Below are 18,935 nucleotides of genomic sequence, written 5' to 3' on the forward strand. Positions count from 1 at the left end.
ATCATCATCTCCCCAAACCTCATCACCTCAGGAGATCTCCCACCCACAGCTTCCAACCTCATAGTTTGGGAACTCTGCACCACCCAATTCTACCTCCTTCCTAAGATCCACAAGCCTAACTATCCCAGTTGACCCATCATTTCAGCCTGGTCCTGCTCCACCAAACTCATCTTCACCTACCTCGATACTGACGTAATCCCCCCCAGCCCAGGAACTCCCCACATATGTTCGGGACACCACCCACGTCCTCCACCTCCTCCAAGACTTCGATTCCGTGGCCCCCAATGCTTCATCTTCACCATAAACATCTACACCTCCATCCACGAACATCTACACCTCCATCCACCATGACCAGGTCCTGTAAAACCCTCTGTTTCTTCCTCTCCTGATGTCCCCACCAGTACCCTTCCACTGACACTCATTTGTTTGGCTGAATTGGTCCTCGCCCTCAAACATTTCTCTTTTGAATCCTCCCACTTCCTCCAGACAAAAGGGGTAGCCATGGGCCCCAGCTATGCCTGTCTCTTTGTCGGCTACGTTGAACAGTCCATCTTCTGTAGTTACACCGGCACCACTCCCCACCTCTTCCTCTGCTACATTGATGACTATATCGGCGCCACGAAGAGGTCGACCAGTTATCAATTACCAACACATTCCACATGACCTTAAATTCATGTGGACCATCTCTGACACTTCCCTTCCCTTCCTAGACCTCTCCATCTCCATCAACGACGACCAACTCAACACTGATATTTTCTGCAAACCCACCGATTCCCACAGCTATCTGGATTACACGTCCTCCCACCCTACCTCCTGCAAGAATGCTATCCTGTATTCTCAATTCCTTAGCCTTCGCCGTATCTGCTGCCAGGAGGACCTGTTCCACCACAGAACATACCAGATGGCTTCCTTCTTTAAAGACCGTAATTTCCTGTCCCACGTGGTTGAAGATGCCCTCCAATGCATCTCAACCACGTCCTGCACCTCCGCCCTCAAACCCCACCCCTCCAACCGCACAAAAGGAGAGAACCACCCCCCGCCCGTTTCTCACCTTCCACTCCACCAACCTCAGCATAAACCGCATTATCCGCTGACATTTCCACCACCTACAAACAGACCCCACCACCAGGGATATATTTCCCTGTCCACCCCTATCCGCTTTCCGCAAAGACCGTTCCCTCCGTGACTACCTAGTCAGGTCCACCTCCCCTCTTGGCACCTTCCCCTGTCACTGCAGGAATTGCAAAACCTGTGCACATGCCTCCCCCCTCACTCCATCTAAGGCCCCAAAGGAGCCTTCCATATCCATCAAAGTTTCACCTGCACTTCCACAAATGTCATTTCTTGCATCTGTTGCTCCCAATGCACTCTCCTTTATATTGGGGAGACTGGATACCTTCTTGCTGAGCGCTTCAGGGAACATCTCCAGGACACCCGCACCAAACAACCCCACTGCCCCATGGCCGAACATTTCAACTTCCCCTCCCACTGTGCCGAGAACGTGCAGGTCCTGGGCCACCTCTACCGCTGCTCCCTCACCATCTGATGCTTGGAGGAAGAACACCTCACTTTCTTCCTCTGAGCCCTTCAATCCCAATCCCTTCAACATTAATGTGAACTTCACCAGTTTCCTCATTTTTCCTCCCCCCACCTTACCCAGTTCCAAACTTCCAGCTCAGCACCATCCTCATGACTTGTCACACCTATCTATCTGCTCCACCCTTCTCTCCAACCTATCACCTTTACCCCTTCCTCCATCCACCTGTTGCACTCTCAACTACCTTCTCCCCGGCCCTACCCCCTCCGATTTATCTCTCCACCCCTGAGGATTCCTGATGAAGGGCTCTTGCCCAAAACGTCAATTATCCTGCTCCTCGGATGCTGCCTGACCTGTTATGCTTTGCTAGCACCACTCTAATCTTAACTCTAAGCTAAATTGTCTGTAGTGTTCAGGGATGTGTAGGTTGGGGTGCATTAGTCAGGTTAAATGTAGGTGAATGAGTCTGGGTGGGTTACTCTTCGGAAGGTCGGTGTGGACTTGTTGGGCCAAAGGGCCTGCTTCCACACTGTAGGGGTTCTACAATTCTAACCAATTTGTTTGCATAACTAATTTGTTTGGATGACTGAGGTTGTTCTGTAGTTGGTCACAATGTTAACCGTCCTGTAAACATTTTCTGCTGTCATAGACTTCTAGCCAATACCGAATGAGATGCACCGAAAATCATTCTTTATAAATTCTATTATAAGGAATATAAATTAATTCTTTATAAATTATTCGTGCTATAAATCTAAGTAAATTTGTAAACCCATGCAGCGAAGGCATTATTTTAGGAATTTTATTAGTCATACTTCAGGGTAAAAACAATGACTGCAGATGCTGGAAACCAGAGTCTAGATTAGAGTGGTGCTGGAAAAGCACAGCAGTTCAGGCAGCATCAGAGGGGCAGTAAAATCGACGTTTTGGGCAAAAGTCCTTCATCAGGAATCATTGAGGATTCCTGATGAAGGGCTTTTGCCCGAAACATCGATTTTACTGCTCCTTGGATGCTGCCTGAACTGCTGTGCTTTTTCAGCATCACTCTAATCTCGACCCTTAGTCATACTTCCGACTTGCAGTCTATTTATTTAAACTTTCTAATACTGCAACAAAGATCACGATTTTCAGAGATAGCTGTTTCCTTTTTTGATTTGACGCACTGCACTGCCTCAACCTTTCTTTCTGCCAATAGCATCCATGTTTTCTTTTCCTGCCTGTGTCTCTGTATGTGAGAAAGAGGGTGAGTTTATAAGGCTTAGTTTTAATAGTAGAGTTATATGCTGATATGCATAATTGTTTTTATGTAGTTAGTACTATTTATTCAAAATAAATAGAACCTTCTGTCAACCTGGGTCAGAAAGTCAGGTAAGTTGGGAAAGTTTATGTTCTTTTGAAGATCTTGAATTTTGGGAATAGCACAGGTGAATTCCAGAATGCTGTACTAGTGAGGCATAACTTGTTTGTTTCTCAGATTTGTAATTACTGTTCTAGCTATTCTCCAAAAATTAATGCATTGAAAGATATTCAGGAGGAAAATTATGAAGTGCAGCGAAAGGAGTATAGCAAACTTTCTTTTATCTGCAAAACTCATTAAGCAAAAATTATGTCACTGAAATACCGATTGTTTACTGCATTGTGATCTCTGCAAAGTCCAAGTAGTCAGTTGAACCTCTGAATGAGAAGGCTTTCTGTCAGTAAGTTTTATTTAAGACAGAATTGCATTATTATCTAAGTGATTTATGTTGTAAATGAAGTATATCAATGATGTGTATGACTTAGTGCATGTTTTCACATTAATGATGTTAACCTGTTGAACCAAAACGTCTGACACCCCACCCGTACACCGCTGGTGCCATAGGTGCTGGTTAATAAAAAGTTTGCTGTAGTTAAACAGTGAATGGTGGAATTCGCACAATAACACAATAACCGACCATAGCACTTAATCCAGTTACTGGTTCTGGAGATCTTTCTTGGTATGAAGAAAACTTAATTTGGTTCATGCCAAATTAGACCATAGCAGCTGAGACTGCAAAGATGCACTATAAATACATGTGTAAATGTTAACTATGGGAAAGATTCTATTGAGGCCAGGTGGTCAACTCCAATATCCAATTTGACAGTTAATATTTTAGTCCAAATTTTGCTGGACAAGAATTAACTGAGCATGTCTGGTTTTCGGATATGACAGGGGTATTCACATCTAATTCACCAGAAAGATGAATTGTTGAATGTCTGTCTGCTCATTAGTAGCTGAGTGCATTGAACCTGAATGCTAATATTGCACGATTATAGTTAACCTAATTCCTTTATATTGAGACTGAGATTATTGTCTCTGAAAGCAAAGATTCAAGTCATTCATTTGGAATTTAAAGGGAAATTGCAAACCACAGCCAGCAAAGATTTCTTCTTAAAACGGAACACTGTGTCGGCCAAGTGGAAAAACCAAGCCGCCGTTGATAAAGTTGATAAAATATTACTTCAGAAGAAGCAAATCAAGACTGCAACTCATGATGATCTTTGAGGAGTTTTTCTCTGGCTTAGAACAGCTAGAGAATAACATTTTGGGAAGAGAAGTTTGAGCTATGTCTGGAAAAGTGGTTTGTTTGGCTTAAAAACTTTTAATGTGGAATACTAGATTGTTTTAGTTAGCAGCTTGGATTTTAGATCTTTGTCACCATGGCTGTTGGTCAGGAGATGATCAACAGATGGCTGCTAGGTGTTTTCCATCTTTTGTTGCAAAGAGGTATTTATGACATTAGTGGAATTGCATCTTGTTTTCCAAGTTTTTTTCCCCCCATAAAGGTCTGGCAAATGCTATTGATTCTGTGCTTGCATTAACCAAGGTTAACAATGGATTGCTCTTCTATTCAAACAAAACCTGATTGAACCTGACAATTTGCTCCTTTTATTCACTGATAAAGCAGTAAGTTTTGTCTTGTGTGTTTTAAAACAAAACGTCAGTAACTTGTAGGAACAGCAAGAAAGTCAATCTGACCTGAGGCATCGGGATTAAATGGATCAAATTGTTGAACAGAAGTATGTAATCTGACTATAGTAAGAGTTTATTGCTGTTTATTGACAAAATCCTTGCACATGCAATAAGTCAAAGATCTGTATACTTATTGATGCAACGAGCATTGTATAGATTATGGACCAGCATATTATTCAGATCATCAATTTATGATACAGAAATTTCCTACTGAAGGAGATGATAAGTTAGATGGACAGAAGTAAATAAAAAGTTCAGGAAGGTAGTGTATCATGAACTGCTTTTAACCTGATTGATGAAGAAAAGAGTGATCCAAAGAAGGCAATGTTTTTTGCGAAGATGGAGTGATATACTTGGAATTTCAGATACAAAGTGACAGGAAATAGAATTGGAAGAAAACTAAACCCGTATACAAATAATGTGATGAGAGCATATTGAATCATTGACATTGAATTGGGAAGATGATGATGAAATTCATTACCTGCTAGTGTGAATCTTTTTGTTCTGGCTTATTAGCATGCTTTGAGCAAACCATAACTCCTATGAAGTTTAATAGAATGTTTAATTCAAATTGGTACAAACCAGGTTCAATTGAGGCATTCAAGAAAACATTGGATGGTTATTTTGATAGAAATGATCTGTAGGGATTTGGGAAACAGGTGGGAAATTGGCACTAGGTCACAGAACTGTTGCAAACATGATGAGCCAAAGTCTCTGTTCTGTGCTGTAATGATTATGATTGTGAGTGAGTCACAATTCATGTGTGTGTATGCGTATGAGAAAACACAATTCAGAGAGAGTGTCTTTCTCTCCATCCACATACAATTTGTGAGGAAGAGTGCTATGATGGTTTCATATTTAAGAGTTTCTGCAGATTTGAGTTTGTGTTGGGATACCTGAATTGTGAATTTTTAAGAGGTCAGTGAAAGAACAGGGCAACATTTTTCTTCAAATGAGGTATTGCTTGAAAATTGAATGATCTGTGATAACTGCTTGTGTACTGGAGACACTTTGCAACATCTGTTTTTGTGTATTGTTTGGAGTAGTTGGCGAAGGAAAAGAATTTCTCAGCCCCCATCTCTTTTTTTTTGAAAAACCTCTTGTTGCGGGGTCCAGTGTGTTAACTGAAGCCCTGGTCCATTCTGAACACTGTTTGCCTCCTTGATGAGTCTTCGGAAGAATCCTTGATATTGAGATTCTTGACCAATAATCATCAACAGAAATATTCCATGATTGAGAAGGAGACCTTGAGCTTGGTGTTGGCATTGCAACATTTCAACATTTTTGCAGCTAGTATTATTTCTGAGACAATTGGATAAAATTTGCTATTCAATTTGAGAATTACACATGTGGCAGGATGAGAGAATGTAATTGCTCAATCGTTATGACTTCGATGAAGGAAGATGGTGGGGTTTGGTGGTAAGAAAAATGAACTGAAATAGACTGTAGTAGTGAATGTTTGCGTGGTTAGAGTCAATATAACATGTATGGTACTATACCAGTAGTTTTTTTAAAAATTGAGCCATTTTTCTACATTGGTTTTTTTTAAAGGGGGAGGTATGATGAAGCTACAGATTTAGGACTTTTTTATTCTGTCCGAGGTTTTTCTTTTGCAAGGAGGCTTTAAGACAGAGGTGGTGAGCAGTGTACTCAGAGTAAACTGTTTATAAGGCCTCAGTTTCTTTTTAAATGTTGGGATAATAGAAGCAGCCGAAATGGGTGGGGTCAAACTCCCACAAAACCAGGATTTTTAGTTTTTGTTTTTTGTAGTAGCAGCTGCTGAGGGGAAGCTGCAGTACATTTCTTTGTGCTATACTCTGAGTTTTGCATAGAATCCCTACAGTGTGGAAGCAGGCCATTTGGCCCATCAAGTCCATACCAACCTTCCAAAGAGCAACCAACCACACCTGCCGTTTCCCTGTAATCCTGCATTTCCCATGGCTAATCCACTTAGCTTGCATATCCCTGGCCGTTATGGAGTAATTTAGCATGACAAATCCACCTAATCTGCACATCTTTTGGACTGTGGGAGGAAACCGGACCACCTGGAGGAAACTTTTTAAAAAAAAATTTTCTGGAATTAGATTAGATTAGTTACAGTGTAGAAACAGGCCCTTCGACCCAACAAGTCCACACCGACCCTACATTAACCCCTTCACCTAACACTACGGGCAATTTAGCTTGGCCAATTCACCTGACCTGCACACTTTTGGACTGTGGGAGGAAACCGGAGCACCCAGAGGAAACCCACACAGACACTGGGAGAATGTGCAAACTCCACACAGAGAGTCGCCTGAGGCGGGAATTGAACCCGGGTCTCTGGCGCTGTGAGGCAGCAGTGCTAACCAATGTGCCACCGTGCCGCCCCTTAAGAATCTAATGATAACCATGAAAACATTGTTGATTGTTGGAAAACCCCATTTGGTTCACTAATGTCCTTTAGGGAAGGAGACTGCCATCCTTATCTGGTCTGGCCTATATGTGACCCCTGATTCACAGCAATGTTTGACTCTGAACTGCCCTCTGGGTGATTAGGGATGGATAATAAATGCTGGTCTGGTCAGCATTGCTCTTATCCCACGAATGAATAAATAACGTGCAGACATGGGGAGAAAGTGCAAACTCTGTTCAGAATGGAATCAAACTCTGGTCCCTGGCACTGCAAGGCAACAGTGCTGACCACAGACCCACAGTGCTATAATTTTCTTCCTGCTGGATTGGAGAATTGCTTGTGAGACAATCGACAATTGTTTTCCTATAAAGTTGTTACCCCAATTTTTTTTTGTTGTATTTTAACTAAAGCGTAGCAATAAAGTATGTTTTGCTCAACATTGAGTAGTTTGCCCAATCGAATTGCAGTTGGAATATAGCACCTTACACTTTCCTGTAAAATAGGAAAAAAAGCGTCTAGTCCATATTTTGAATATATTTTGTAGGGTTTTGGTCTGGTGCATAACCCTCCAATCTCCATTTAACCAAGTTAGTATGCCCTTCAAGGCAGGGCCACTTGAATTAAAACTCTGATTTCTTTCCACTGATGCTTCTAGACCTGCTGAGCTATTCTGGCAATTTCTACTTTTATTCCCGGTTTATAGCATCCAAGTTCTTTTGATTTTTATTTAGTGTGCCCTTTGATTTTCTTCCTTGTGTGCTCAGTAAGATGCATGTCTGCAAGTTCCAAATCTTCAACACTTTAAGTAAACTGTTTTTTTTTTGCCATTTCCCTGTTTTTCTCAGTGATTTTTATATTTATGATATTGGCTACTGATCCCACTGCGAATGGGAAAAGTACCTCAACTGCCAATTGACTGAACACTTTTACATTTCTGAAGTATGGTCACTCATCAGTGTTCTGTGCTACCGGGGGCCATGACCTACAATTTTAAGGATCTAGCATGATAACCAGGAGCACGAGTAGACCATTCAGCCCATAAGATCATAGCTGATCTGCCTCAGGCTTTAATTCCTCTTTCGTGCAAACTCCTCAGCTGTCAATTAGAGACTAAAAACGTTTGCTCTGATCTGCCCTTTACATTGTACTATCGCAGCTTATATTTAGGATTACTAATTTCCTTGTTATAACAGCTCTATATTTTTGCCCTACACTATAATTTCCTTACAAGTTTGTTCCTCTCAACCTTTATCACCAGCTCACCAGTTGGTGACAGATTGAAAATACCCTGTAATTTAATGGTACCTCTACTGTTTCTTCCCTATAAACAAATAGATTCTGTTATGGGCTCCTTCAGGACATCCTCTACAGCACTCCAATTTGCTTCTTTAACAAATTGCTGGAGAAACCCAGCCAGTCTGGCAACATCTGTGAGGAGAAAGTAGAGTCAAAGTTTTGAGCCAAGTAATTGGAGACTTTAGGAGGGTTCCAAGCATTGAGGGCTAACCCAATGGAAATTTCAATTTCCTAGGCAATTCTTTCAGTGTTTGCAGTGATGAGGATTCCACAGGGTCCCCAACTGCAACTCTGATTTACACTGAAAAAAGTGGCTAGAAGAAAATCCCCACCGTACGGTTTTCTATGAATGTACTTTTTAAATCCACTTTCAATCCAATGAACAGTTTTATAAGGGATGAGGGTGGGGATGTGGGCAATCAGTGTTTCAGCGATTGAACCTTTTGTTGACTGGGGAAGTGTTGTTTTGCATATTTCACATTTTTTAAATTTGCAGCATCTGTAAAACTTCATTTGTTCGTGAATGGCCCACACTTTTAGATGGAACAGTTGATTTTTGCATCAATTTGTAGTAGCATATGAAAAAATATTTTGAGTAATTTGATTAGAATGCTGTAATCACTGTACTATGTACCTGTCCACTTAGAATTAAGACAGTTGGAAGTTGAATAACTGTAGTTATTTGTCTTTTAGAGCCACAGAAGAGTACTGAACATAGCTCCTCTCCTACTGCTCAGGAACTGATGACTAGATTGGGCTTTCTGTTAGGAGAAGGGATTCCAAGCTCAACTCGTTTAGCTATGGAAGAAAAGAATGAAAAAATGGTAAGATGACTATAAGAAGAAAAGCTATTTATTTTAGAAACATGGGAAGATACTGCTTGGAATTTTAACATAGAAGCTAACAGTTGGAAGAGGCTATTCAACCCTTTGAGCCTGCTCCATTGTTCGCTACAATTACGATTGATCCTCCTAGCTCAAAGCCATATTCCTGCTTTCTTGCCATACCCTTTGATGTCTTTCAAAATTTAAAAATTATCCATCTGTTTCTTGAATATATTTAGTGACTTGGCCACCAGCACCACCTCTGATAGAAAATTCTACATGTTCACTTACTATCCTTTGAGTGAAAAAACATTTCCTCATCTCAGTGCTAAATAGTCCACACCAAATTTTGAGACTGTGACCCCCTGTTCTCAACTTGCCCACCAAGAAAAGCATCCTCCCTGCATGTAGTCTGTCCAACCCTGTTAGAATTTTATATGTTTCAATCAAATCCCTCTCAACCTTCTAACCTGTAGTGGATACAGGCCCAGTTGAACTAATCCTTCCTCATGGAGCAGTCTTGCTATTCCTGGCATCAGCCCTGTGGACCTCCACTGCATTCCTTTTATGACAAGTAAATCCTTTTTGGGTAGGGAGACTAATACTGAATGCAATACTCCAGGTGTGATTTGAATAACGCCCTGCATAATTGCAGTAATACATCTCTACTTCTAAACTAAGTGGATGGTCCACCTCAGCCTCCTCCAGTGGTCCCCAGTATCACAGTTAACAGTCTTCAGCCAATTCAATACACTCCACGTGACATCAAGAAGTGCAAAGCTATGCACTGTGACAGCATTTAGGCAATAATACTGAAGACTTGTGCTCCAGAACTTGCCGCTCCCCTAGCCAGACTGTTTCGATACAGTTACAAACACTGGCATCTACCCAACAATGTGGAAAATTGCCCAGGTATGTCCTGTACACAATAAGCCGGACAGTGTCGAAAGGGCCAATTACCATCCCTCAGTCTACTCTCTATCGTCTAAGATGGAAGGACAAAAGAGCTGAATTCCAGAGATGAGGTGAGAATGACAGCACTTGATGTCAACGAGGTAATAACAATGACTGCAGATGCTGGAAACCAGATTCTGGATTAGTGGTGCTGGAAGAGCACAGCAGTTCAGACAGCATCCAAGGAGCTTCCTGATGAAGGGCTTTTGCCCGAAAAGTCGATTTCGAAGCTCCTTGGATGCTGCCTGAACTGCTGTGCTCTTCCAGCACCACTAATCCAGCACTTGATGTCAAGGCTGCTTTCAACTAAGTGTGGCATCAAGGAGCCCTAACGAAATGAGTCATTGGATATCCAGGAACAAACTCTCCACTGGTTAGAATCATATCAGGCACATAGGAAAATGGTCGTGGTTGTTGGAATTCAGTCATCTCAGCTCCAAGGTATCCACTGCACAAGTTCCTCAGGATAGTGCCCTCGACCCAACTGTCTTCAGCTGCTTCATCAATGATCTTCCCTCCATCGTAAGGTCAGAAGTGGGGATGTTCATCGTACAATGTTCAGCACCATGTGCGATGACTCATACTGAGTCAATCTGCATTCAAATGCAGCAAGATTTGGACAGTATCCAGACTTGAATTGACAAATGGCTAGTAGTGCTCACCACACAAATGCCAGTCAATGATCATCTCCAATAAGAGACAATCTAACCATTGCCCTATGACATTCATTGGTGTTCTATCACTGAATCTCCACTACCAACATCCTGGGGGTTATCATTGACCGGGAACTTGACTGGACTTACCACATAAGCATAGTAGCTACATGAGCAGGTCAGACACTAGGTATATGCGTGAGTAACCCACCTGAGTCCTCAGTTAGCCAGGAAAGCCTGTCCATCATTGACAAGGTACGTCAGGTGTGTGATTGAATACTCCCACTTGCTTGGATGGGTGCAGCACCAGTAATGCTCAGGAAACTTGACACCATCCAAGACAGAGTAATATATTTGATGGGTATCATACCCACAAGCATCCACTTCCTCCACCATAGGTCTTAGTGGCAATCTGCACTATCCACCTCAGACAGCACCTTCCAAACCCACAACCACATTCACCTTGACAGACAAGGGCAGTAGAGCACCACTGTCTGCAAGTTCCCTTCTAAACCACTCACAATCCTGACTTGGAAATTTGTTACTGTTCCTTCAATGTTGCTGTGTCTAAATCTTGGAATTGCCTCTTAAAGGGCATTGTGGGCCAACCTTAAGCATGTGGACTGCAGCAATTCAAGAAGGCAGCAAGCCATCACTTTCTCAGGGGCAACTAGGGATGGGCAATAAATGACACCTACGGCCAAGAATGAATACAAGAAGAACTCATTCTCTTACAATTAAGGCCAGTGCTGTTCACGTACTCAGTTCCTTGTTGTGCCTGCCTGCCTACTTTCAGAGGCTGGTAAGAAGGTCACCTATATCTCTCTGTGCATCCACACTTCCCAATATATCACCATTTAAATAATTTGCTTCCCTTCTGTTTGACAGACCCCAGTGTATAGCTTTACATGTAACCACGTTTTGAGTATTCTGCATCTGCCATGTGTTTCCCTTATTAACTTGTCTAAATCACCTTGTAACCTCCTTGCTGCATTCTCATGACTCTCAATCCTGCTCAGTTTTGTGTTGTCAGCAAACTTGGAAATGTTGAATTTGGCTCCCTTGTTCAGGTTATTTATATGGATATTGTGAATTGCTGGAACCCAAGCACTGATCCTTATGGAATCCACTATTCACTGTTTGCCACGTGGAAAAAGACCCGTTTACTTCCATGCTCTGTTTTTTTGACTCTCAACCATTCTTGAACCATACTAATATATTACTCTGTCTCCTATGTGCTTTAACATTGCCCACTATCCCCTTATGAAGCACCTTATCAAAAGCCTTCTGAAAATCCACAGTATCCACTAGATCTCCCTTAACTAATATGCATATTATATTCTCCAAAAAAACCACCTTCAGATTTGGTAAACATGATTTGCCATTAATAAACCCATGCTGGCTTTCTCCAGTATATACTGAATAACACTGGATATTTGGTTCCTATCCTTAATAATCCTGCAGCCATGTCTCTGTAATCACAACTGTTATTTCTGTTTGCACTGCTAATTCATATAACATATTGCAAATGCTCAGTGCATTGAAAGACACAGCTTTTAGATTTGTCTTTTTAACTTTGTTAGTCATTTTAGCTTTATTTTGCAGTGTGACGCCATTTGTTTATCACCCTTCTACCTTCGCCGTTTGCTTCTTCCCTTTGTTTTTTCTTTCTATCCTTGTTTCTCCCTCCTCTATGTCTCTGCTCAAGTTCCCAAACCCTACTATTGTAGTTTAAGTTCTCCCTGACAGCCCTTGCAAACATCTGCCTTGAAGATCTTGGTCCTGGTGCTGCCCAGAGCAACCTGTGATCCTGCTTTCTCCAAAACCAGATCCAATATCCTAGGAATCTGAAACCCTTTCTCCAATGCATTTTCTTCAGCCACTTATTTATCTGATATATCCTGTTATTTTTTACTGGACTAACATGACATCCTGGCATTACTAGTTTTTTAAAGTCCTTAATTTTAATTTATATACTAATTCTCTATATTCTACTTGTAGGACTTATTCCCTATGACATCGGTACTGATATGTATAATGGATACTGGCTTTTCAGTCTTTCTCTTTAGAATGCACTGCTACTGCTCTGAAACATTCTTGACCCTGACACCAGGGAGGCAACGTACTATCCTGGGATCTCTTTTGCAGTCACAGAAGCATCTATCTGTTTCCCTTACGACTGAATCTTGGATCACCTTAGCCCTACCATTATGCTTCCTCCCATCTTGTGCACCATAGCCACTACTCGTGCCATGGACATGATTCCCACTGCTATCACCTGAGTTCATTCTATCCAAGTTCAATCATCCTTTACCTTCTAGCCCTCTTGAAATGAGGTTGAGTTTATCTGTACATGCTGGTTCACTTGTTTGACCTATGACTTATTAAACGATTATTGTGTAAATGTTTGTTTTCTAGAACTAATTGTTTCATTTTGCTTTCTTCACAGTTTTCAGTTAATGTTCAGGGAGTCAGTCCATGTTCAACACTGACGAGTAGTACTGCATCTCCAGGCACTGACAGCCCATGCTCAACCCTGAATAGCTGCATCAATAAACCACCACAAAAAAAATCTAGTCCCTGTGCAACTATCACCAGCTTAAGTTCCACACTGGAAAGCAAAGACAGTGGAATTATAGGTAAGCAGTTTGGTCCATGAAAATGTGTAATGCCAACATACCCTATGCTCAATCTTTGATTTTCACTTTGTTTGATGAAAGTGATTCAATAATTTTTGGAAACCTAGAATTGCTATCTAAATCACTTTGTGCAAATAGTGTAAACTAAATGTGCTGAATTGTTTTGCTATTTTGATTGTTTACAATTATATTAATATTGTTATGGCAATACATTTTTTGAGTTGATAGGAATTAGTAAGATCTTAGTTTTATTCTGTTAGGTTGGCTTCTAGTATGCATTTTTGGCATAATAGTGGAGGCAAACATATTCACAGTGTGTTGCTGCCAAAATTGTCTGCAAACATGCAAAAGTGAGCATGTATTAAAACCATGATTGAAAATTGTTGGAGGAATATCATAGAATAAAATTGATACCCATTTGGCTGATGGTGGTGCATGTGGATTTCCAGAAAGTGATTGATAGAATGCCTCTCAGATTCTGTGATTCATTGTTTTATATTACCAATGCTTGAATTCGTAATCATAAAGTCAGTGATCTTTGCTGGAAGTCATTAGAATGAACCTCAAATGAGCTGATTTCTTATGGTGCATGGCTAGGCATGAATATGTTTTTGAAGATTGGAGTATTAAACTCTTTAATGTATATTTTTATTTGCTAAGCTTTCTAGATGACTTAAGGCTGGTGTGTTACAACTAAATCTACAGATAAGATGATGTGGGAAGAATTCTAAGTTAATTTTTTGTCTCCGTGTTCACAAAGGAAAGGGATAATGTGGATACAGTAATCCAAGAGGAATAATGTGAAATATTGGACAAAATAATTATAATGAGAAGTGTTGGAGGAATTGGAATCCTTGAAAATGGATAAGTCGCCAAGTCGAACATAGATTGTTCCTGAGGATATTGAAGGATATCAGGGACGAAATAATAGATGATCTGAGGATTATTTTCCAATCTTCACTAGACATTAATAAGGTGCTGCAGGATTGCAAAAGTGATTTGGTAGTTTAAAAAGAATAGAGGAAATGCCAAACAGTTATAGGTAAGTTAGTCTGTCTTGTTGGGTAAATTGTTAGAATCAATCCCAAAACATTGGATAAACTGTCACTCAATGGCATGGACTAGTCAGCGATAGATGTTGCTTTATTAATGAAAGGTCATGCCTTAGAAATTTGATTGAATTATTTGATGAAATGACATGGAAGATTGATGAGGGTAGTGCAGTAGATGGATTTTAGTGAGATGTTTGACAACGACCCATATTGCAGACTGATTTTAAAAAGTAAAAGCCAATTGAATAAAGGGTAATGTTTCAAATTAGATCGAAAATTGGCTTAGTAACATGAAATAAAAGGATAATGGTTGATGGCTGCCCTTGTGAATGGAAAGCTGCATCAAGTGGTGTTCAGATTAGAGTGATGCTGGAAAAGCACATTAGATCAGGCAGCATCTGAGGAGTAGGAAAATCTATGTTTCGGGCAGGAGCCCTTCATCAGGACTGAGGCTGGAAGCCTCTGGGGTGGAGAGATAAATGGGAGGGGTTGGGGCTGGGGAGAAGGTAGTTGAGAGTGCAATAAGTGGTTGGAGGAAGGGGTAAAGGTAATAGGTCAGAGGAGAGGGTGGAGCAGATAGATAGGTGGGACAAGTAATGAGGATGGTGCTGAGCTGCAAGTTTGGAGCTGGGGGGAGAGGAAATTAGGAAACTGGTGAAGTCCACATTTGATGCCCTGGGGTTGAAGGGTCCCGAGGCGGAAGATGAGGCGTTCTTCCTCCAGGCTTCGGATGGTGTGGTGGTGGAGGAGGCCCAGAACCTGCATGTCCTCGGCAGAGTAGGAGGGGAAGTTGAAATGGTTGGCCACGGGGCGATTGGGTTGATTGGTGCGGGTGTCCCGGAGATGTTCCCTGAAGCGCTCTGCGAGAATGCGTCCAGTCTCCCCAATGTAGAGGAGACCGCATCGGGAGCAACGGATACAATAAATGACATTGGTGAATGTGCAGGTGAAACTTTGGATGTGGAAGCCTCCTTTGGGGCATTGGATGGAGGTAAGGGAGGAGGTGTAGGTGCAGGATTTGCACTTCCTGCAGTGGCAGGGGAAGATGCCAGGAGGGGAGGATGGGATGTTGCGGGGCTGTGGACCTGACCAGGTAGTCATGGAGGGAATGGTCCTTGCGGAAAGTGGATAGGGGTTGGGAGGGAAATATCCCTGGTGGTGGGGTCCGTTTGTAGGTGGTGGAAATGTCGGCGAATGATGTGATTTATGTGGAGGTTGGTGGGGTGGGAGGTGAGGACCAGGGGAGTTCTGTCCTTGTTGCGGTTGGAGGAGTGGGGTTTGAGGGCAGAAGTGTGGGCTTCATCTTCCGCCTTGGAACCATTTAACCCTAGGGCATCAATGTGGACTTCATCAGTTTACATCCAGGTCCTGGGCCTCCTCCACCGCTACTCCCTCACCACTTGACGCCTGGAGGAAGAACACCTCATCTTCTCCCTTGGAACCCTTCAACCCCAGGGCATTAATGTGGACTTCACCTGTTTCCTCATTTGCCTCCACCCTCGAGGCTTCCAGCCTCATTCCTGATGAAGGGCTTTTGCCCAAAACATCGTTTTTTTTTCCTGCTCCTCGGATGTTGCCTGACCTGCTATGCTTTTCCAGCACCATTCTCATCTTGACTCTAATCTCCAGCATCTGCAGTACTCACCTTTGCCTAGTCAAGTGGTGTTCAGCAGGGCTTGGAGTTGGGACTCCTACTGTTTGTTTTAAACTTTAACAATTTGGACTTTAATGTTGGCTGGGGGAGGCGGGGAGGGGTCGCAATTGGCCATGTTCTGGAGAGTGTAGAAGATCGCTATAAGCTCCAAATGATATAGATGGCTTTGTGGAGTGGGTAGGAAAATGGCAGGTGAAATTCAACTCTGATAAACGTGAGGTGTGAGTGAGGCAGCACAGTGGCTCAGTGATTCACATTACTGTCTCACAGCACCAGAGAACCAGGTCAATTCCAGTCTTGGGTGACTGTGTGGAGTGAACACGTTGTCCCCAAATCTCATGGGTTTGCACTGTGAGCTGTGGTTTTCTCCAACAGTCCCAGGATGTGCAGGCTAGCTGGATTGGCCATGCTAAGTTAGTGTCTAGGGGTGTGCAGGCTAGGTGGGTTAGGAATGATAAATGTGGGATGCTCTTCAGATGGTCGGTGCAGAATCAATGGCCCGAATGGCCTCTTTGCACACTGTGGGGATTCCATGACTCACATTTCAGATGTCAAACAGTAAAAGGAATACACAATATGCAAGAATGTATTGAGGTGTAGATGAATTGAGAGATTTTGGCGTGAAAATGCACAGGTCCCTGAAGGTGGTAGTACAGGTAAATAACATTACAAAGAAGGCATATAGTATGCTTTCCTTTATTGGCAAAGGTATAGAACACGCGCAAGACACCATGACGAAACTGTGTAAGGCCGCAACTGGAGTATTGTCTGCTGTTCTGGTCACCACATTACAGGAAGGACATAATTTCTCTGGAGAGATTTCAGAGAAGGTTTACAAAAATGTTGCTAGGGCTGGAGAATGGAGCTATGAGGAGAGTCTGGGAAGGTTGGGGTTGATTTCCTTGGAACAGAGATGGCTGAGGGGTGACATGATCAATGTATCAAAAGTGTGAGGGGTGGCGATAAGAGTAGACAGGAACAACCTGTTTCCCTTGGCAGAATTCAAAAACCAGGGTCATAGATTCAAACTAAATGGCAGAAGGGTTAGAGGGGACATGAGGAAAGACATTTTTATGTAAAGTCTGGAATTCGCTGTCTGAGTTGGTGATGGACATAGCGAATCTAGCTCTTTCAAAATGTATGTGGATCTGCACCTTAAATGCTGTAAGCTGCAGGACAATGGCCTATGTGTAGGAAGGTGGGATTAGAAAGCTGGGTTTCTTTCGTTAGCAAGGACAAGGTGGGCTGAATGGTCCTTTCTGTGCCGTATTATTTCTATGGTTCTGTGGTTGTACATCTGAATGGATATATGTTGTTCTGTCTGTGGTGACAGTAAGCTTATAACTTGTACTTCTTCTTGCCTGACCTACTTCATTTCAGTTTTGAGTGGTTCCATTTCCAGGCACTTTAACAATCTGTTCCTCAATTTATTTCGTTTTTCCAGTTCTACTAGTGTGAATTCTTTGTCCAACTCCTTGTTGCTGCATCCCTCGGAATACTTACTTCCCCTAATATTCTCTCTGTCAACTGGTTATCCCAGATATTTTGTACAAATCCAGTAACTCCATCCATTTCAGTACCAGAAACCACATATCTACTTATCCACAGTTCAACAATCCATGAATAGTGCCACAGAAATGAAATTTATGTGGGAGTGTCTTAAATGTTGTTAAAAATTCAAACATTTGTGGAAGTGGACATCAGATTGATAACTGTGATTTGCCAGGTGGGACCGAGAAGTCACTAATCCAGTCAGGCTGCCTCCTGTGTTGTGATTGTTATTGCCCGTTGAAAAAGAAGGCAGTGCTTCAGTAATTTTCCGCAAGCCCTTTAGTCCAATTAATCTACCCTTCCCTCTGAGTGGTTAGCCTGTTGCAGATTTCCTCCATTTAACTATTAGATAGTGCTGAAAATATGTGAACATCATATTTTCCTCTTTTACCTGGTATTTCCAGTTCATGACAAAACTTTTTAAAAACTATTTTGTGTCCTAAAATCTTAAGGTAATCTTAAAACAAAACAGAGTTTACTTTTTGTCAGAGGTTGTGAGCATTGTTGGCAAGACTCGCAATTGTTGCAAATCCCTAATTGCTATTGAGAGGGTGTGGTGAACTGCAGTCTGTGGTGTAAGTACACCCACAGTGCTATTCGGGAAGACATTACACGATCTTGAGCCAGCAGCAATGAAGGAATGATATATTATCAATTCAGGATGGTGTGTGGCTTGGAAAGAAATTGCAGGTCGTGGTGTTGCCACGCATCATTTGCTTTTGACTTTCTAGATGATATTGTGAATTTGGAAGATGCTTTTGAAGGAGCTTTGGTTAGTTATTAGAGGACATTTTGTAGATGCTTCATACCACTGCCATTGTAGATCACTGGTAGAAGGGATGTTGGTTGACTAAGCTGCACAGTCCTCTATGGCATTGAGCTTCTTGTTCATTATTGGTTGAATCCAGGCAAATGAAGGGTATCATATTCCTGATCTGTGCCTCACAGATGTTGGGTAAGATTTGGGAGTCAGGAGATGAATAACTTGTCACAGAATATTAAGCCTCTGACCTGCTTGTGTAGCCAGTATTTACATGGCTGCTGCAGTTCAGTTTTTGGTCAGTGATCATCTCCAGAATGTTGAATGAACGTGAAGAGAAGAAGGTTACATTGACTTTTGAGGGGAGTAACTCTGTCCTTACTTATGGAGTTTAACCTTTATTTCCGTGGTTAGGCCAAGGTTGCGATGAATTCAGAAATTGTGGCTCTGGCAGAACCCAAAAGGAGCAACAGTGAGCAGGTTATTGCTACTTCTATCTAAGTGCAACTTCTTTAGTACTGTCAGTGACACCTTCCGTCACTTGCTAGTTATTGATACGAGATTGGTGGTGGCAGTAATTGGCTGCTTTGCATTGCATTTTGTGTAAAGGACACAGCTGGGTAATTTTCCACAT

At 42.0% G+C, this 18,935-nt stretch overlaps 1 protein-coding gene across 3 annotated transcripts in view; it reads left to right on the forward strand.

Moving 5' to 3' along the window:
- Positions 1-18,935, forward strand: part of LOC140482253 (protein TANC1-like) — a 245,970-nt gene that overhangs the window by 86,219 nt on the left and 140,816 nt on the right. For all 3 annotated transcript variants that reach the window (XM_072579410.1, XM_072579411.1, XM_072579409.1), the window contains 2 exons: positions 8,908-9,038; positions 13,095-13,284. In XM_072579410.1, the coding sequence (XP_072435511.1) occupies positions 8,908-9,038; positions 13,095-13,284 (321 nt within the window). The remainder of the gene's footprint in view (positions 1-8,907; positions 9,039-13,094; positions 13,285-18,935) is intronic.

This window comes from Chiloscyllium punctatum, chromosome 10 (genome assembly GCF_047496795.1).
Source record: "Chiloscyllium punctatum isolate Juve2018m chromosome 10, sChiPun1.3, whole genome shotgun sequence".
NCBI classification, from domain to species: domain Eukaryota; kingdom Metazoa; phylum Chordata; class Chondrichthyes; order Orectolobiformes; family Hemiscylliidae; genus Chiloscyllium; species Chiloscyllium punctatum.